At 34.6% G+C, this 20,963-nt stretch overlaps 2 protein-coding genes across 2 annotated transcripts; one reads left to right on the plus strand and one right to left on the minus strand.

Annotated features, from left to right (window-relative positions):
• Positions 1 to 4,086: 4,086 nt before the first annotated feature.
• Positions 4,087 to 18,279, minus strand: LOC133335916 (uncharacterized; the record flags this gene model as incomplete). Its single annotated transcript, XM_061544209.1, has 11 exons — positions 18,275 to 18,279; positions 18,032 to 18,176; positions 13,123 to 13,776; positions 12,747 to 13,061; positions 10,823 to 11,584; positions 10,283 to 10,776; positions 8,020 to 8,636; positions 7,566 to 7,957; positions 7,342 to 7,508; positions 4,437 to 5,137; positions 4,087 to 4,275 (listed from the first exon to the last, which is right to left on the minus strand). Coding segments are annotated over exons 1-11 (4,441 nt in total), but the record flags the coding sequence as incomplete, so codon positions are not given.
• On the plus strand, positions 18,278 to 19,168 carry LOC133335917 (RWD domain-containing protein 2A-like). Its single transcript, XM_061544210.1, has one exon. It carries the CDS (start codon positions 18,278 to 18,280, stop codon positions 19,166 to 19,168), a length of 891 nt encoding a protein of 296 aa, XP_061400194.1.
• The last annotated feature ends 1,795 nt before the right edge of the window (positions 19,169 to 20,963 follow it).

Below are 20,963 nucleotides of genomic sequence, written 5' to 3' on the forward strand. Positions count from 1 at the left end.
TGGAAGGAATTTATCGGGAATATTTTAAGACTACAAGAAAATAGCTTGAAAAGAAGTGTGAAGTAATAAAAATTTCAAAAATAATTTAGAGTGTATTTTGAGTAATTAAACACTTTTCCAAAGAATCAAATGGGAATTGTTAAGCTGTATTGGACCAAATATGGAGTTTCTGAATTTTTTGTTTGTTTTTTCACACAATATTCCCCCTTTTCAAGAATTTTGATAGTTTTCGAATTATAATTTCCTGAAATCCTTGCATTTTAGGTATATAGTGTCTTCGGCAATATTACTGATAAAATATAGAGGAATATTTTGGTATGCAACTTTAACCCTCAACCGACTCATTAAAGGGGTCTTTTTGGTCCCCTTTTCCAGGAGTGATTGAAAACTCATTCAAAACGGGGTTAAAGCTGCTCAGAATATTCTACAGAAATATTCGCCAGAAAGTTTTACTATAAGTCTCAGAATAGACTAAAACTCAAAAATCAGCCTAAACGTCAAAAATCTTAAAAAACAAAAACTCATTCTAGGGTTAATATCGTACTTATTACTAGTTTTTACCTATTTTTCCCACAAGATGTCGTTTTAGAAGGATAGTATAAAGGACAAAAATATTCTCCATCAATTTTTAGCATAAGTCACTGAACAAGAGAAAACTGTATATATAATGCATATACCGAATATATAGTCATACATTTTGAACCAAAAATTCAAAATGTTTTTATATTTTTTTTTCTAAGACATTTCCCAGTATTTTTTCGACAAAGTGCATAAAAGTAACATGAAACTTAATTTTAGGTATATAATGTCAAAGAATAAAATATTATACGTCAAAATCCACTTCAAGTCTCAGAATAAACTATATATTTATATTCAATAGTTTTTAAGAAGATAAAACAAACCCGTATCCTCTTAACCATACTAAAAAAATCGAAAATCCAAAAAAAAATGTTTGATTTAATTCAAAAATTAATTTATTTTATTTTCAGATATCTTCATGTTTCTATTTGTTTTTCGCGGCTATTATGATTTCCTGAAATCCTTGCATTTTAGGTATATAGTGTCTTCGGCAATATTACTGATAAAATATAGAGGAATATTTTGGTATGCAACTTTAACCCTCAACCGACTCATTAAAGGGGTCTTTTTGGTCCCCTTTTCCAGGAGTGATTGAAAACTCATTCAAAACGGGGTTAAAGCTGCTCAGAATATTCTACAGAAATATTCGCCAGAAAGTTTTACTATAAGTCTCAGAATAGACTAAAACTCAAAAATCAGCCTAAACGTCAAAAATCTTAAAAAACAAAAACTCATTCTAGGGTTAATATCGTACTTATTACTAGTTTTTACCTATTTTTCCCACAAGATGTCGTTTTAGAACGATAGTTTAAAGGACAAAAATATTCTCCATCAATTTTTAGCATAAGTCACTGAACAAGAGAAAACTGTATATATAATGCATATACCGAATATATAGTCATACATTTTGAACCAAAAATTCAAAATGTTCTTATATTTTTTTTTTTCTAAGACATTTCCCAGTATTTTTTCGACAAAGTGCATAAAAGTAACATGAAACTTAATTTTAGGTATATAATGTCAAAGAATAAAATATTCTACGTCAAAATCCACTTCAAGTCTCAGAATAAACTATATATTTATATTCAATAGTTTTTAAGAAGATAAAGCAAACCCGTATCCTCTTAACCATACTAAAAAAATCGAAAATCCAAAAAAAAATGTTTGATTTAATTCAAAAATTAATTTATTTTATTTTCCGATATCTTCATGTTTCTATTTGTTTTTCGCGACTATTAAACCGTATTTCAGTGTGATTTGACTAGTATGCGAAGAAAACAATGGTGTTTAGGCATTTGTGAAGAAATTCGCGAATTACAACGAATAGGAATCCATTTAATATATATTTGAAATACAAGATTTAAAACCGCTATAACTTTTGTGCGCAGCATCCGAATTTGTGAACGCGAACAGATTTCGAATCAGCATATTTTTCTTAACCTATGTACCAAAAATCATAAATGTGCTCGCAAAAAATTTTTCAAAATTTTTTTATTGGATTTTTAAAAGAATTTTGTAATTTCCCATATATATTTAAGTTCATTCCATTTATTGGAATAAGTAAATAAAATAAAAATGTTTATTATTTCTTAAGTTACTTAACCTCAAGTTTCCAAACATCAAGTTACTAAACCCTTTCAAGCTCAAATTCGAAGACAAGCTATAACGGTTCACATTTCCATTTCATTAGGGGAGATTTTTGTGCAAAGTGTCAATATTTTGTAAATCAATTTAAATCAAGCAGAGAGCTGTTCAAAATTAAATCTTAATTGGACACCAGTTCATTATTTGGTACACAAACCACTAGTTCATTATTTTGTGCACAAATTATTTGCATATAAACCAATTTTTTACAAATCGCAATATTCGAGGCTCAATTTAACATATGTTAGGCTATATTAACTTTATAACGATGTGCAAAATTTGGTGTCAATCGAACATGAAGATTTTGATGCACCATTAACAAAAAATCGGACAAAAATATATATGGGAGCTATAACTAAAACGGAACCAATTTCATCCAAACTTAGCAAATGTTATTGTTGATCCATTTCGATACGTTGCACAAAAGTTTGTACCAATCGGCCTAAATTTGATTCTTTGGTTCCCCCTTTTGCTAAAAAGCAGACGAAAATATATATATATATATATATATATATATAGATTCTATAAAAATAATTGCTTGTCCTGTGGGTCTCACATGTTTTCTATTTTTTTTATTATGAATTCTATTTTCAACTTCAGTAAAGTCAGTTTTTTTCCATCACAGCCTTATATAGGTTAGGTTACGGTTGTTAGTAACAACCGTGGAAGAGAAAGAAGAATATAGTAGGAGAAGGAAAGCCTAGAGATGGTTATTTTAGAAATGTCAGATTTTTGACAAAGTCTAGGATCTGGTTGGGGTTTATTTTTGGAGAAGAAGGCTAGATTATCAATTTCATATCTTCCAAACTGCTTATGTCTTCTGCCAATCAGCGATGGACATCTACAGAGGATATGTTCAATTGTTTCTAGCTCTTCTTTACTATCTCGGCCGCTTTCGTGATTGCAAAGATTTTTTTTGCTTGAAAAACGATACAAAGATATATATAATTCCCTAAAGTAAACGCCTGCACCAGTGCCTTCCTCCATCTTTGAGCCGTCTGTGAAAACTGACAGACCTGACAGAGGTAAGAAGCCACTTGTACAGGATTCCCTACTTGGAAACTCTACTTTGATGTCATTAAAGTCTCTATGAGAGGGAACATAGTCACTAATGTGAGTATTTCTCCTCAAGAAATCACAACCTGGCGTTATGTTGAGGATACTAGTGTGACCATAGTTCAGCGATTTCCAGTTATCCGTTTCTCGGAGCCTCAGGGCAGATCTGGCCGCCTGGAATTTAATCAAAATGTCCAGTGGTTGGAGATTCAAGGTCGCATTCAATGCTGCCTGTTGTGTACTTCTTAGCGCTCCGGTAATCAGGATCGAAGCCGATCTCTCCTAAGGATGAGTTGATAATTCTGCTTTCCAGCATTCTATCAATCCAGTCCGTTAGAAGTGAGGGGATACCTGAATCCTAGCATTTTATACATTCATGTCTGTGTTTTTTTAACCCATTCTTTTAAGTGTCCTCAAATGTCGCTCTTTGTGAAGGACTACCAGAACCTTAAACGCCAACTTTAATAGTGGATTTTTAAACAAAACAATCAGAGGTTTAAATAATAATTTTTAGTGACTATAGAGAAAGGTATTAATTATTACAATATTAAATAAAATAATGTGGATGTTTATATCCACAGGAATTTTAATAATAAATGTAGAATGCATAATCATGATTGATCCTAGATATGTTATTGTTAATAGTTTCAATTGTATCATTTAAATAAAGGGCGTTTTAGACGCCGATAGAGCCTTACTTGTTCACACGTTTTGAAGAATATTAGAAGTGATTGTTATATATATTTAATAATATATATTTTTATGTTTTTGTTTTTAATAAATTCTAATATTTAATTTTCGACTTACCTGAACTTTGAACAAATTGCATGCGATCAGAATTCCATTTATAAAAATCTATCTTTTGGGTGTTTTTATCCAATAAAGCTAAGACATCGATAACATGGGAAGAATCATTGAAATACAAATGCATAACTTTTGATGAATGCGCAGTGAAGGTTTGGGCTATTTCAAAATGATCCAAGGCATAAGTTGTGTCTGAAAACAGATATTAAAATTTGATAACATTAACTTATATATTAATATATAATTTAAATTACCTTTTGTAATATTTTTCAAATAAGATTTTATTTTCTCAAAGCTTCGGAAATTTTGCAAAGTATTTGACTCATTTCCCCCCTTCACTGATCTTAGCCAACGTGTATTGGTGGCTTGCTGTGTTCCATAATCCAGTGGACCATAATATTTATCCGCATTAATTGGCTCCTTAAAAACCAGATGACTTGAAATTTCCGTATCTTTCGACCATGGAATTAAATTATCCATTAACTTTGGCATATATTCCGAATTAATAAAATCAACATATAAATTATCAATATTATTGGTTAGGAAACGTTTCTCATCCTTTAAATGACTTATTATGCGTAAATTTTTCGGTAGAATTTGTTTACTATCTTGCAAAAAAAGATTTTCTCCGGTAAATGTGATATTATTAAGTTCGCCCATAACTTGTAAATCATTAAAGATGTTCATCGATGTTATTGTTGTTGTACCATATATGGTATAATTTTCATATAGGTAAACGGCTTCATTAATCCATTTACCAATGGGTATTTTGTTAAGGACACTTGTTGCATCGGCCATAAGATTATCTATGGCAGCACCTTTTAAGAACATTTTGGGAGCTCTTATTTCATATGGCGAGCCGTTGTTGTTGTTGTTGTTATTGTGAACTACATCATCAACTAAATTTAGATTATTTATTAACATTTGATTAATGTTTCCATCGATAACAGCTTCCAGAATTGACCAATTGCCGGTTATTGTAGGAGGATGCTGGGGATCATTATTTGTTTTTAGCGTATTTTCGACAAATTTCATAAAATCCAATTGTGTTCCACTGTAAATATTATTAAAATGTAATTATTATTTCTTAATATTATTAATGGGAATCATATTACTGCAGATGGATTGGTTCACAATAAACTGAGATTTTTTAGTAATTCACCTGAATTTATTATTAATTATTAATGGGGGTTATTGTTATATGGATCTATCTAGAAACGTGAGTCAGTATTTTTGGTAAAGATATTTTATACCCAAAGTATCCCATTGGGATAAAATACTTTGGTTGAGAAGTCTGCCAAAGCTTCCCAAAATACCGAAATTTGTGAGGTACCGTTATATAGACCAATATTCGATCTAGTCCACCCTTCTTGTTTTTCAATAAATAAATGTGTTATCAATTCCGTTTCAATTTTCTCAATTTGATATTTAAAGAAGAAGCATTTAATTGCTAGTTTTGTTTTGATAACGAAGTTCGGCAGGTTAACAGGTAAGAGCATTTAATTTTATAAATATAAGAAGGGAAACGAATGTCTGAGACCATAATATTTTTGGAAATAGGCTATAGCCTTGAATTATAAAATAAAAAAAATACGCCTAGACACTGGTGTCTTGCTGGGTAGCATTTATCCACTTTACCCCATTAAAGTTGTCGGGGAAAGTTTGATAATGTCCACTCCACTAATCAGAAACATCAGCGGAGATATGCAGTATATTTTTATAAGCTCCAGTATATGTTTTGTTATAGCCTTATTAAAGATTCCGATCTTTTTTCGGTATTTTGAAGGGGCTATTTTTTAAACGAAGGGTCTGTAATTCGGTATTTGATCTGTTATTGGATGGTTTCGTGCTATCCGGGGCTCCTCTGGAGAAAATTTTCAATATCTGTCCAGTTTTTGCAATAGATCCGTACTCATTTTTGGTATTTTGAGGGCTTGGGCCGCATTTCCCCACCGAATTGGCATTAGATCGGTACTCATGGTTCCTGGAGGGTTAAAAACAATTCTGCAGTAAATTTCCGTTATCGGTACATCTTTTGTCATAGTTCACAAATAAAGTTCCCGCCCATTTTGTGTATTTTGGTTTTAGTCGCATTTTCCCACCGAAGTGGCTGTGACGATATAAGGTGCAAAGAGCCGCCTCGATGCTAACATGAGGAGCACCCCACAAGCATCTCTGAACGCAATACTGAACTTAAGGCCTCTGGCCCTCATCATAAAGTGTCAGTCCGCGCGTATTGCCCTAAGGCAGTATGAACAAAATCTTTGGCGAAGTTGTACCTTTGGGCATGGTTGTATCTTGAACGAACCACATATTACACTGTACCAACGCGTGAAACTAAGCGACTATATATTACCAGTCCTGAGATTTGACGATTAAGATGTCGTTATTTCTAGTAGAGACGACTGTAAACGGGGAAACCTTCCCTGGACGGTCTGGCTTTCTATACAGACGGATACAAGATGGAAGTAGGTACAGGGACTGGCGTTTACTGTGAAAAGCTAGGCCTTGTGCTTACCTACAAGCTGGATAGCATCTGTAGTGTTTTTTAAGCTGAAATCTTCGCGATTTGGAAGGCATCGGAATTTATAAAAAGTCTGGATGCAGAGATCGTTGAACCGGTGACTATCTTTGTGGATAGTCAAGCGGCTCTTAAAGCCATCAAATCCTGTTTCATCAAATCTGAGGCCGTCCTCAAGTGTAGAAAAGTTTTGGAAGAACTTATAGCTATCGGCTGTGTTGGGTACCAGGATACCGTGACATCATGGGTAACGAAAGAGCAGACGAATTAGCTAGAAGAGCATCACAATTTACAGATCAACAATTGATGTCATCTTAATCGGAACTTTGAGCGTTCTTCGACGAAAGAGCTTCTGAACTTTGGCACAATGAACCTAGGTATAATGTGTCAAGATTTATTTGGCCGACTCTGTCTACCAAAAGAACATACTCACTGTTGAACCTGACCAAAGCTGAAATTTGAGTAATGACAGGAATCATTACTGGACATTACCATATCAGGGCCTTTACCAGTAAAGTGTCTTAGATTCTTCTCAACAACGGAACCTGCTCTAATCTACAGCATCATTAGAAATCTAAAATGGTTGGGAAAGTGCATCCTTTTTAAGTTTCTTACCTAAATTACAAAGACATGGCTCCATATCTATATAAAGGTCGCTATCAATTTAAGAGGATTGAATGATACCACATCGCAGTGGAGTGGTTTGTTCGAACTTAGAAATGTTTTTTTCTCCTTACCTCTTTTCTTCGATAATGGGCCCAAACAATTGTACATCATCGGCCCGGATATCTTCGGCAAATGTTGCCGTTTCTGCCAATACCACTTGACTTGCAACATTTTGAGATTTCGATTTGCTAAAGTAATTTTCCTTAACGAAAGCCAAGTCCATGTTATTCATTCGTCCCTGAAATCGAAAAAAACATAACAGACATATAAATTCAATATCGTTTTTGATATTTACCTCAAATTCCAAAAGACCCTCAAAATAGGCATCATCAATATTGACATTTTTTGGCAAGACTACATTTTCATTTGCCAACCATACTGCATCCAAGGTTTTTGCAATATTTTGATAATTTAAAGTTTTATACGCAGGTGGACCGTGCTTCAAATAGGCATTCTCAACAATTAATTGGTGGCAGTAATCATCCTGAAGATATTCCTTTAAGCGTTGGACATGAATGTTTTTAATGATGGTAACATTTAATGGATCCTCCAAAACTTCCAAATCTCCTTCTATGGTGAGAGGGTGCAGAACACGTTGAATTTCATTGTGACAAAGAATTTCCTCCGGTAAATAGTGATGATTGAGGGTCAGGGTGGTTAAACCGGAGGTGATATCAATGGGATTTTCTAGAAAATAAAATATATTTTTTTGTAATAATTTCATATATATTTTTCAAGTCCTAGCTTACCAAACACCATTTCATTTAAGAACTCATCCCGATTGATCCAATAGGTTTTCGTATAGAGATCATTGATGGTGAAACCATTTAAATTTCCCTCTACATGTAAACCATTTTCCGCCGACACCGTACCAAATGTTTGTGGCACCATAAACACCTGTTGTTTGGCATATTTCTGTAGCCAAGTTTTACCCAATTCCTCCGCCTTGATGTCATTCAATTTGCCATAGAATGACAGCTTCGTGACATTCATGGGATAATTGAATTTAAAATTCCCAACATATTTAATATTACCCTCTAATTGGAGAAGATTCCGCTCAATCTCTTGTATATTCCTTTCATTAATGGTGGAATTCAGAATTAAATTTTTCACATATATCGAACCATGGAATTTTTGATTTTTCGAAAATACTTCTTGTTGGCTGGGAGCACTACGCGATTTTTGTCGATATATATCGACAATATTTTGTTGAAATATTCTATTATTCGTATTGAGATTATCTACTTTCAATGTTTCCACTTTGAGATTGTCCACAATTAGATTACCATTAACTGATTGATTGGACGATTTGGTAAGGTATTCCGATACATTACGATTGTTAATTAGAATTGAGGTACTATTGATGCTGGAAGTAAAAAAGTTGTTAGAAGGTTAATTCAGGTGTATTCAGGATTTAATTTTAATACACAAAAGTCCTACTTTTTACAAAGAATAAAAAAATGCCAACTATATTGGAATTAGCCTCCTTCCCATCGCATATAAAGTGCTATCCAGTGTGCAGCCCATTGGTCTATCCGTGGCAAATCCACCATTGACCAAAGGAAAAAACACATCGACACCTATTATTTATAAAACCGCAACAGCCTATCCGTTCAGAGGTGTTTAAAGCCATGTCTGCGTTTGGCATTCCTGCAAAATGAATTCGCCTATGTAGGATAACTTTAAGTGACAGAAGGTCAGCAGTTAAAGTCGGAAAGGACCTAACGGAGCCCTTCAATACCGAACGAGGATTCAGACAAACAAAACATTCTGTTGGAAAAGGTCATACGAGACGCAAAGGTGAACAGAAATGGCACTCTGTACACCAAACAACACATGTTACTCGTCTACACCGATGACATCGATATAATGGGTCGAACATTGCGAGCGGTAACAGCCATCTTTGAACAAATTGAGAAGGAGTGTGCCAAAGTGGGTCTGGCAGTAAATGGCGAGAAGACCAAACTGATGGTATCAACGCGCAAGACGTCCAGTAGACTCGGACCAACTGTGGAACTTGAGAACTACAGCTTCGAGGTAGTTAAGGATTTTATATAGCTTGGTACCGCCATAAACAAAACGAATGGCATCAGTTTTAAAATTCGGAGAAGGATAGTGATGGCCAAAAGATGCTACTATGGTCTAAGTAAGCAATTTAGAATTTAGATAGCTCTTGGGGTGTTTGAGAGAAAAATTCTCCGAAAGATATACGGACCGATCTGCGTCGACGGTAAATATCGGCGTCGTTTGAACCACGAGCTTTACAATGTACACGCGGATATTGACATAGTCAGTCGTATTGAGCTGCAATGACTACGGTGGCTAGGTTATGTGCGAATGAATGAGTATGCGATCTGATGGTTCACGCAGAAGGGGAAGGCCACGAATTACATGGAAAGACCAAGTAGAAGACAACATCTCGGAGCATGGTCTTTCAAATTTGAGGAGATGCGCACAAGACAGACGCGCTTGGAAATCTTTTTTAAGCTCGGTTTTATGACTACGAAAAAGAATTTGATAGAGTCAAGCGTGATGAACTTATATTATTCCTCATATCTATTGGTAGGATTTGAGAAAGAAATTCACTGCATTAAAAGGATGTTGATAGAGAACTGACTGAAGATATTACAATATATCCTGTCTCCTCTACTTTTCAATATATGTTCCAAAATATTTCAAGAATCGATAGATGGAATTCGATGAGGGATATGTGTAAATGACGCCTTTCTTAATAACATACGATATGTTAACGATACCACCATCGTATCTGAGAGTATGTCAGGACTTCAGCATCTCTTGGGTATATTAGTAGCATAAACGCGAACGATCTGGATAAATAGCATACACGAATGAACCAGTATTCGAGATGTTAACAACATATATGGTCAGTTCTGTTGTACGCTAATATAAAGAAATTGGGTTATGTTGGGAACCGCCATAGTTATTTGCCACCTTCCCACTAAACTCTCCCTTTCTATCTCTCTCTCTCTCTCTCTCTCTCGAAAAACTCACCTCTTTGCCTGAATTTTCCCGAATTTCATTGGCACCGTGATTGTTTGATTATTATTGCGCAGAAATGAATTCTTTTCCAATTTCTCCATATCGATGCCATTGAGATTTTTAAATTCACTAAAACCACGACTAATTTCCAATGAACCAGCAAATCGTTTTGGTCCTTCAATAATTTGTATTTCATCTTGATTGAGTTTTACCAGCCTTTGTAAATCATTACGATTTACAAAACTCACCAATGTGTTATTGGCTTTAAGCGGTTGAAGAAATTTCAATTTGATATCTTCCACATGTTGATTCATGCGAATACCCCTCTCCAGCGTTTGTTTGACGGACATTTTTTCACGTAAATCAATGATGTCGCCAGTTTTTAATAATCGATTGATATCCACATCACCGTTAATCATAAAATCACCCTGCAGTACCAGGGGTTGATGTATTGCCTTATTGGGTGTTATCGATTCCAGATGTTTACCCAACATTTGACCCTGCAATAAGAAAAATTAAAAGAAAAATATTTTGAATTTGAAGAGTTCCTTAACTTACTGCAATTGTTACCGGCTCCATAACCTTAACATTACGCATACTTTTCGGACCCTCAATAATTTGTGTTTCATTCGAACGCCGCAGCAGAACATCAAGTTTCCCTTGCAGTACATTGACATTATTTAGTCGTTCATTTATTTGCACGGATTTGGCACGAATCGGTTGGGCAAATTGTATATCTTGATTGATGACATATTCTCCACCATCTATGGGTATTAGGGTACTTAAATGTTGTTGATTTACAACATTACTGGTCACAACAAGTCGCGAAGTTTCTAAATTCTTTATTTTAATATTGGGAGCATTTATCAATTGTTCATCGCCCTCTCGTTTTAGGGTATCATTTAATAGTTCCATCCATGTAAATTCATTTAATTTTCCATTAATATTCAAATTTTCAATCATGAGCATTTCATTATCTTCCATATAGTTTAGATCGGATGACCTATCTTCGGGAAGAGGTTTTAAGAATTGTTCAAAAATGGTTATTTTGTCGGCATGTATTGCCTGGAATTCGGGATTTTCAATATTTATTTTGTTGATTATCTTTGCTTCTAATTTATTGTCGATAGTTAACTGCTTTATGTTGAGGGTCTCATAAACATATTCCGAAGACTCTTCGTGGTCGCTTTCCTTAGTTTGACGTTTTGTAGGGTGTTTTGGAACTACTTCGTCTTCAAGTATCTTCAAAGCCTGATTTATATAGCACAAGGTTTGCCAATAATTCGTGGACATTTTCTTTTTTGGATAGACCAACTAAAAAAGGAGTTTTTAATGAAAATGAATATCGTATTTAATGTTTCAATATTTTACCGATTTCGTGGAGACGGTATCAATATTGCTTGGGGTTATAGCTCTCTTCAATTTTGCAACATATGATTCGAGGATACTGCGTTTATTCTAGAAAAGATGCAGACATATATTGAAAAAATTTCCGCGATTTTTTTGAGGTTTCGCGAATTTTTTTCAATAGAAAACAATTTAAAACTGGTGTTCCGCGAATTTTTTTCCATAGAAAAAAAAATTGAAACTGGTGTTCCGCGAATTTTTTTCTACAGAATGATTTTCGAAATTGGTGTTCCGGGAATTTTTTTTCTATAGAAAACATTTTTAAACTGGTGTTCTCCGATTTTTTTTCTATAGAAAAAAATATGGAACTGGGTTCTCCGAATTTTTTTCTATAGAAAAAAATATGGAACTGGGTTCTCCGAATTTTTTTCTATAGAAAAAAATATGGAACTGGGTTCTCTGAATTTTTTTCTATAGAAAAAAAATATGGAACTGGGTTCTCTGAATTTTTTTCTCCGATTTTTTTCTATAAAAAATATGGAACTGGGTTCTCCGAATTTTTTTGTATAGAAAAAAATATGGAACTGGGTTCTCAGAATTTTTTTCTATAGAAAAAAATATGGAACTGGGTTCTCCGAATTTTTTTCTATAGAAAAAACTATGGAACTGGGTTCTCCGAATTTTTTTCTATAGAAAAAACTATGGAACTGGGTTCTCCGAATTTTTTTCTATAGAAAAAACTATGGAACTGGGTTCTCCGAATTTTTTTCTATAGAAAAAACTATGGAACTGGGTTCTCCGAATTTTTTTCTATAGTTTCGTCCGATTTTACCTAATTGGTGCACCAAACTCTCAATATTTGTCCGATTGAGACAAAATTTTGCACAGCGTGCTGAATTAGGTCCAGTTTAATGTCTATGAAGTTTTGTTGTAATCGGTTCAGATTCTACTTTTGAACATCCCTTAAAAAAATCGGACGAAAATATATATGGGGATTCGGAGAACCCCCGTTCCACACTTTTTTTCGGAAAAAATCGGTCAACCCCAGTTCCAAATTTTTTTCTATAGAAAAAAATTCGGAGAACCCCAGTTTCAAATTTTTGAAAAAAGTTAGGACCTGATCTGTTACCTGCACTTTTGCGGCCAATTTCTCAATATCATTAGTTTGTAATTTCCTAGATTCCTGTTCAAGCCATTCACTAATATCCTGCTTTAATTTTTGCAGTTTTGTTACGTCCTTAAAAATAGGTTCATATAAGACGGCTTGATTTTCCAACGCATTGCTATGGGAAATTAACAAAAAAGGTTTATCATTTTCCCGATATAAATGAAAATGTTGACCCGTAAAGTGCAACTGTAATTCCATGAATTTTCCATTATCAAAGCGATATGCCAGAATATCATCTTCAGCACAGGAGGTCATGAGAAGGCAAGACATTTCAAACTGCAAGAGAAGAACATTTATTTGACTTAGAAATATTGAAAGAAATCTCAATTTCCCTTACCTTTATGGCCTGAATTTTCTTGACATTTTTTAAAGATAACTTCTGATAGGGTACAAACCGCTTTTGATCATTGAAAAAATAGACAATCGAATTTTCCTCTCCGCTAGAGGCAAAAATTAGATAATGTTTTGTATCCTCATTCCTTTCCTGTATTTGAAAATACTCCACATCCTTGGCCTTTGTTGTTTCGATATTTTGATATAATTCAAATTGTTTCGAACTTCGAGAATATTTGAAGATTTTCGAAGAGTTCTCATCGTTAACTGCCATTGTAATATAGGCTTCTTGATTTATTGTAAATGGTTTTAAATTTTCAGTATTGTTCGGACAATGTAAAGTTCCAATTTTTTTAAAATTTTTATCACTGGACCATTTAAAATATGGACAGGATTCTCCATTACTGGTAATTTGAAAGAGATAGCATTCATTATCGCTGACATGTAGATGGGTGCTTTTCAACTGCGTATTTTTTATGGATTGAATGGGTTTGACATGCTGCGAAGTTATCTCATAGATTGTGGATGTATCTTCCGAGTCAGGTTTTGTTGTATTCACCTCTACAATGGAAATATAACCTTTGCCATTGTGGGCAGTACAATCCATAGAGACGGCATTCGGCAGAGCATAACTGCCAAGAGGATCATGAGTTTTATTCTGAAAAATAGAAAAAAACTGGTAATAAATATTTTTTTCCTCAGGAGAATTAAAAATAATACGAAGTCGTCATACGAGTCAATCTAGTTTAGAGATTCAGATGCCGTGGGGACTATGTTATAGGATTTTCAAGTTGTCAGCACAAGCCACTGATATTTACGATAAGATGAGAAGTAGTACAGGGCTCTCAAGTCGCTGTCTGGCAGCAATTAAAGCACTGACAAGGAGACTTTGCAGACCACTTATAAAGCAATATGCATTCGGCACCAGTGTAGTTTGCAAGTGATACACAGTGGAAGAAGATTCAGACCAGCCTAAATGCCGACCTGTGAACTAAAACAGAGTATCTCCCCATTCCTGCCATATTCTTATGGGCTGGCATTCCAAGTACATGCGAAGTGATCTTCATGATCTCTTCAGAGGAAGAGGTCCCAAGGTACGTGTTTAAACTTCAAGATAAAATTGCTATTTTGAAAGCTCCGTATAGCATCCATAGAGATACGGTCGGCCAGGGAGAAGAGGAATACCGAATGAATCTCTAGACTAACAGGCCTATCAGACCTATCATGGACCTAGTCATGGTCAAATGTGTAAATTCGTGGGGCAAGACGCGAATTTGTGAAAAAAATTGAATCTGTGAAAATTTGTCTATAAACCAGTAAGGAAAGTAGTAAAGTCGGACGGGGCCGACTATATGATACCCTTCACCACTTTGAGTATATTCAACAGATGAATCCTAACAGAAACCGCATTTTTAAAGGACCAGTAAAATGAAATTGGAACCATAAACATGTCATTCTGCAACCGATACTAAATTGTTCATTTGGTCAGATATAGAAGCTATATCTAAATCTGAACCGATTTCAGGAAACTTAACACACATCATTCTAGACCTAATTTGCTACGCTGTGCCAAATTTCGAGCAAATCGAAAGATATATAGGGACTTTGGTGCACCATTTACATTAAATCTGACGAAAGTATATGTGGGAGCTATATATAAATCTGAACCGATTTTCAGGCAACTTTACACACATCATTCTAGACCTAATTTGCTACGCTGTGCCAAATTTCGAGCTTAAATCGACTAAAAAAGTGATTCTATGCATATTCTCAAAAGGAGCCATGGGTCTATCTCGATTATTTTTGCATGTTACAAACATATGCACAAAACCAGTAAGGAAAGTAGTAAAGTCGGACGGGGCCGACTATATGATACCCTTAACCGCTATGGGTATATTAAACTGGACTATTAGCATGAAATTGGATGAAATAAAATATGTGATATTTATCTAAATGTTAATCTACGTAGATCTATCCATAAAGTATGTAAATCGACTTCAAACAAATATAAATGGGTCATCCGTTGGGCTATGTCTGTACTTCTAGAAAACGCAACTACATAATTCTATGCTCAATTTTGTACGTTGTGCAAAATTTGATGTCAAACTGACTAACATGAGGAGTTTGATGCCCAATTTACTTGAAATCGGGCGAAAATATATATGGAAGCTCTATCCAAATATTAAGCGATTTCAAACAAACTTGTGACAGAAGGTTAGACTAATTTCAGAACGTTTTGTTCCTATTGGTTCTTGGTGCGTCAATTACTTAAAATCAATCTATAATAAAAAGGAGCTATATCTAAATCTGGACCGATTTTCACGAAACAACGCAGACATCACTCTAGGCTCAATTCAGTACGTTATGCCAAATTTTGTGCAAAACGAAAGATATATAGGGACTTTGGTGCAACATTTACATGAAATCGGACGAAACTATATGTGGGAGCTATATAGAAATCTGGACCGATTTTCACGAAACTTGGCAGACATCATTCTAGACTAAATTCAGTACGTTATGCCAAATTTCGGGCAAATCGAAGGATATATATGGACTTTGGTGCACCATTTACATGAAATCGGACGAAACTATATATGGGAGCTATATGTAAATCTTGACCTATTTTCACGAAACTTGGCAGACATCATTCTAGGCCTAAATGATTAGGCTGTACCAAATTTCGTGCAAATCAAAAGATATATAGGGACTTTGGGCACCATTTACATGAAATCGGACGAAACTATATATGGAAGATATATCTAAATCAGGACCGATTTTCATGAAACTTGGCAGACATCATTCTGGGCTCAGTTAAGTACGTTATGCCACATTTCGTGCACCTCGAAGGATATATAGGGACTTTGGTGCACCATTTACATGTAATCGGACGAAACTATATATGGGACCTATATCTAAATCTGGACCGATTTTCTCGAAACTTGGCAGACATCATTCTGGGCTCAATTAAGTACGTTATGCCAAATTTCGTGCAAATCGAAGGATATATATGGACTTTGGTGCACCATTTACATGTAATCGGACGAAGCTATATATGGGAGCTATATCTAAATCTGGACCGATTTTCTCGAAACTTGGCAGACATCATTCTAGGCTCAATTCAGTACGTTATACCAAATTTCGTGGAAATCGAAAGATATATAAGAACATTAGGGCACCATTTACATGAAATCAGACGAAACTATATATGGGAGCTATATCTAAATCTGGACCGATTTTCTCGAAACTTGGCAGACATCATTCTGGGCTCAATTAAGTACGTTATGCCAAATTTCGTGCAAATCGAAGGATATATAGGGGCTTTGGTGCACCATATACATGTAATCGGACGAAGCTATATATGGGAGCTATATCTAAATCTGGACCGATTTTCTCGAAACTTGGCAGACATCATTCTTGGCTCAATTCTGTACGTTATACCAAATTTCGTGCAAATCGAAAGATATATAAGAACATTAGGGCACCATTTACATGAAATCGGACGAAACTATATATGGGAGCTATATCTAAATCTGGACCGATTTTCACGAAAATTGCCAGACATCACTCTAGGCTTAATTCAGTACGTTATGCCAAATTTCGTGCAAATCAAAAGATATATAGGGACTTTGGGGCACCATTTGTATGAAATCGGACGAAACTATATATGGGAGCTATATCTAAATCTGGACCGATTTTCACGAAACTTGGCAGACATCACTCTAGGCTTAATTCAGTACGTTATGCCAAATTTCGTACAAATCAAAAGATATATAGGGACTTAGGGGCACCATTTACATGAAATCGGACGAAACTATATATGGGAGCTATATCTAAATCTGGACCGATTTTCACGAAACTTGGCAGACATCACTCTAGGCTTAATTCAGTACGTTGTGCCAAATTTCGTGCAAATCGAAGGATATATAGGGACTTTGGGGCACCATTTACATGAAATCGGACGAAACTATATATGGGAGCTATATCTAAATCTGGACCGATTTTCTTGAAACTGGGCAGACACCATTCTAGACTCAATTCAGTACGTTATGCCAAATTTCGTGCAAGTCGAAAGATATATAGAGACTTTGGGGCACCATTTACATGAAATCGGACGAAACTATATATGGGAGCTATATCTAAATCTGGACCGATTTTCACGAAACTTGGCAGACATTACTCTAGGCTTAATTCAGTACGTTATGCCAAATTTCGTGCAAATCAAAAGATATATAGGGACTTTGGGGCACCATTTACATGAAATCGGACGAAACTATATATGGGAGCTATATCTAAATCTGGACCGATTTTCACGAAACTTGGCAGACATCATTCTAGACCTAAATGATTAGGCTGTACTAAATTTCGTGCAAATCGAAAGTTATATAGGGACTGTTTACATTAAATCGGTTAAATATATATATGGGAGCTATATCTAAATCTGAACCGATTTTTCCCAATTTCAATAGGGTTCGTCCTTGGGCCAAATAAGTGACCTATGCCAAATTTCATCCAATTCGGATCATAAATGCGACCTGTACTTTGTTTACAATTTAACATGGACAGACGGACGGACGGACGGACGGACAGACGGACATGCGTAAATCGACTCAGAAAGTGATTCTATGCATATTCTCAAAAGGAACCATGGGTCTATCTCGATTATTTTTGCCTGTTACAAACATATGCACAAAGACATAATACCCTGTACCACAGTGTGGTGAAGGGTATAAAAATGTAGACCTGGGCGTCTGTGAACTTTTTTTCGGTGAAAAAAAAAATATCGACCTGGGTGTCTGTGAATTTTGTTTTTATGAAAAAAAGAACACCTAAAGATCAGTGTTTTTTTTCTATAAAAAAATGTAGACCTGGGGTCCGTGCTAGTATATTATAAAGTTCGAAATTATTATACCTACCACAATTTTTAGTACTGTAAACTGTTTCGTGCCCTTCTCGTTGCGATGTAAAGCTGCAGCATATCTTTGCCCAGACTCTTCGATATGAATAACACAAACATCCAAAGGAAATGGTATCGGTAGGGAATTCACTTTTTTATATCCACTTAGTATTAGAGGTTCTGAAAAATAAAACAAAATATTTCAAATTTCGTAAATATTGTAATATTATCTCTTTCTTTCTATTTTTAGTTCCATCCCAACAACATGGATGATCAATTGGAAATGTATAAAGAATGTATTGCCAAGCAGCTGGAAGAGGTGGATATGTTATCCTCGATTTATTGTAGTCCTGGAGAAATGCACATTTTCGATCCGGGTGTTATAAGTGATTTCAATGAATTCTTGGAAAATCCCACCACTGAAAATGTAATGTTGTGCATTAAAGCCCACCTCGATTATAGTATTAAGTTGCAATGTGGAAGACCTAATGAAAAGCTGGAAGTACGCATAGAATTGCCGCACATGTATCCACTGCTGGAAAATGCAATTGTCATTGTTCACACACCACTGCTAACGAAAAACAAAGAGATCTATTTGAAAAAGGAATTGGAAATTTATATTGAATCAATGGATAAAAGTGAAACATATATTTATCAGGTTTTATCATGGCTGCAGGATAACATTGATGATTTAATACAACGAAAGGCAAGTGATTTTGAGGTGATGACCACCACGACCAATCAAGAAGATGAACTATTGGATTTTGAACGTCTGTGGATTTATTCACATCACATAAAATCGAAAACAAAACGTCAAGAAATTGTTAAGGAGGCACGCAACTTGGAATTGACGGGTTTCAGCCGGCCCGGTAAACCTGGCATCATTTGTGTTGAGGGCACCAAAGAAAATACTCAGGAATTTTGGCGTACCATAAGGGCATATGGTTGGCAAAAGATATCGCTGTGTAAAATTGAGTCTGCCCGAAAAACGAAAGATAAATTGGATAAATTACGGCGTTTTGAAGGTTTCAAGGAACAATTGTTTTGTGATGATATTGAAAATAGTGATGGTGTTATGAATATGGCATTGTTTTTGAAATATTTGGAGAATCACAATTCTGGGTATATGAAAAAGGAGTTATTTGGGTTAGAATAGTTTGTAGTTTATTATACGAGTATTGTAAATAATTTAAAATTTGTTAAATAATTTTTTGTATATTTCCTTTCCTTTAATAAAAATAATTAAAGTTTTAGAAACATAATTTCTTGTGGGAGAACTGTTCCGACCGGAGAAAATTAGTAGCCAATTAAATCACATATTGTGAATTACAGAAAAAGTAAAGTATAGGGTCCTGACATACTACTGACCACAGCAAACTTAGCCACTCCCAGCATGCATACATCAAAGGCAAACCAGTGAATACAGCCTTTCATGAGGTGGTTGGATGCATCGAGAAGAATATGGAGTCCTCTGGCTACACTTTGGCATTTCTCGACATTGAGGGAGCTTTCAACAATGTGAAGCTGGAAGTCATCCATTCTGCTCTCGTAAGCACAGGTATCCCCTCACTTCTAACGGAATGGATTGATAGAATGCTGGAAAACAGAATTATAAACTCATCCTTAGGAGAGACTTCCGTGAGGATATGTGTCAACAGAGGCACACCAAAGGGAGGAGTACTTTCCCCCCTTCTGTGGCTTCTGGTGATAAATGAGATACTGTGTTATAGCTACACCAATGTTTATAATATAGTTTATAACGAACCACCTTAATATCTTTCTTTTCTATAAATTATAACGAACCACCTTACTATTTAATTGTCAATCTTTCTTTTCACTCATTCGTAAACAAAACAAATTGAACTTCCGTAATATTTAACTAATTAATTATCATTAACTGCAAATAATTGGGTCAACTTACAAAATACAACTTACAAAAACTAAATAATAATTCATATTGTCAAATAAGCATTTATTATAAGTTCAATCACTTTATAAAATTAAAATTCAAAATCATCAATTCCAAAGAACTGGGTCACAATAGTAACAGTTCTTCGGAATTATTAAAATTAAGATAAGCATTATTCTCATGTAAAAATCATATATAAGCATCGATAAAAATTGTAAAATATCAGTTAGTGTTCAATTTTGAAAATAAATTAACATCTCTCGAAACCTAAAACCGTGTTTTTTTTAAAATAAAGAAACCGGTAAAACTAAACTGGCGCAGTCGGTAGGATCCGCGAAATACATTACGAAGGATATGTATTTACGTTTCAACGTTTTATCGCGGAATAAAAAGGATCTATAAAAATAGATCCTCCGGAGTTAAAAAAAAAGGATACTAGAAAATAATATCCTTATCAGTGACAAAAGTTCACATCCACGAACTAAGGACGAATATTAATCGATAATATTCCTTGTCGTGTAAAAAAAAAAGGATCCGCGTAATACTTAACAAAAGTTTACGGTTTCACGCGGAATCAAAGACAGAAAGGACCTAAAAAGTAGATCCTCTACTATTTAAAATAAGGATTATTAAATAATAATATCCTTATTCGTTCGCGAATTAAAAAAAAGGAATATTAATCGATAATATTCCAATTCGTGATTAAAAAAAAATATTATACGTGGAATAAAGAACAAAGGACCTAAAAAATAGATCCATTAAAAAAAGGATTATTAAAAAATAATATCCTTAATTATTCCGCGAAATAAAAAAAATAGAAGAATATTAATCGCTGATATTCGAAAAAAAAAATAGACAAAAAACCTAGTGACAAATTAATAAACAAACAAAAGAAGCAGATTTTCCAAGACGCAGATTTCCAAAGACGTTGATCTCCAAAGACGCAGATTTCCAAAGAAGCAGATTTCAATAAAGAAGAGAAGCAGTATACTAAAAGGACGCCTAAAAAGGACGAGCACGAGTGAATTCCCATAAACATTGT

The sequence above is a fragment of the Musca vetustissima genome, unplaced genomic scaffold (assembly GCF_032173495.1).
Source record: "Musca vetustissima isolate MV318-11 ecotype Yass unplaced genomic scaffold, APGP_CSIRO_Mvet_v1 utg84505, whole genome shotgun sequence".
Lineage (NCBI taxonomy): Eukaryota > Metazoa > Arthropoda > Insecta > Diptera > Muscidae > Musca > Musca vetustissima.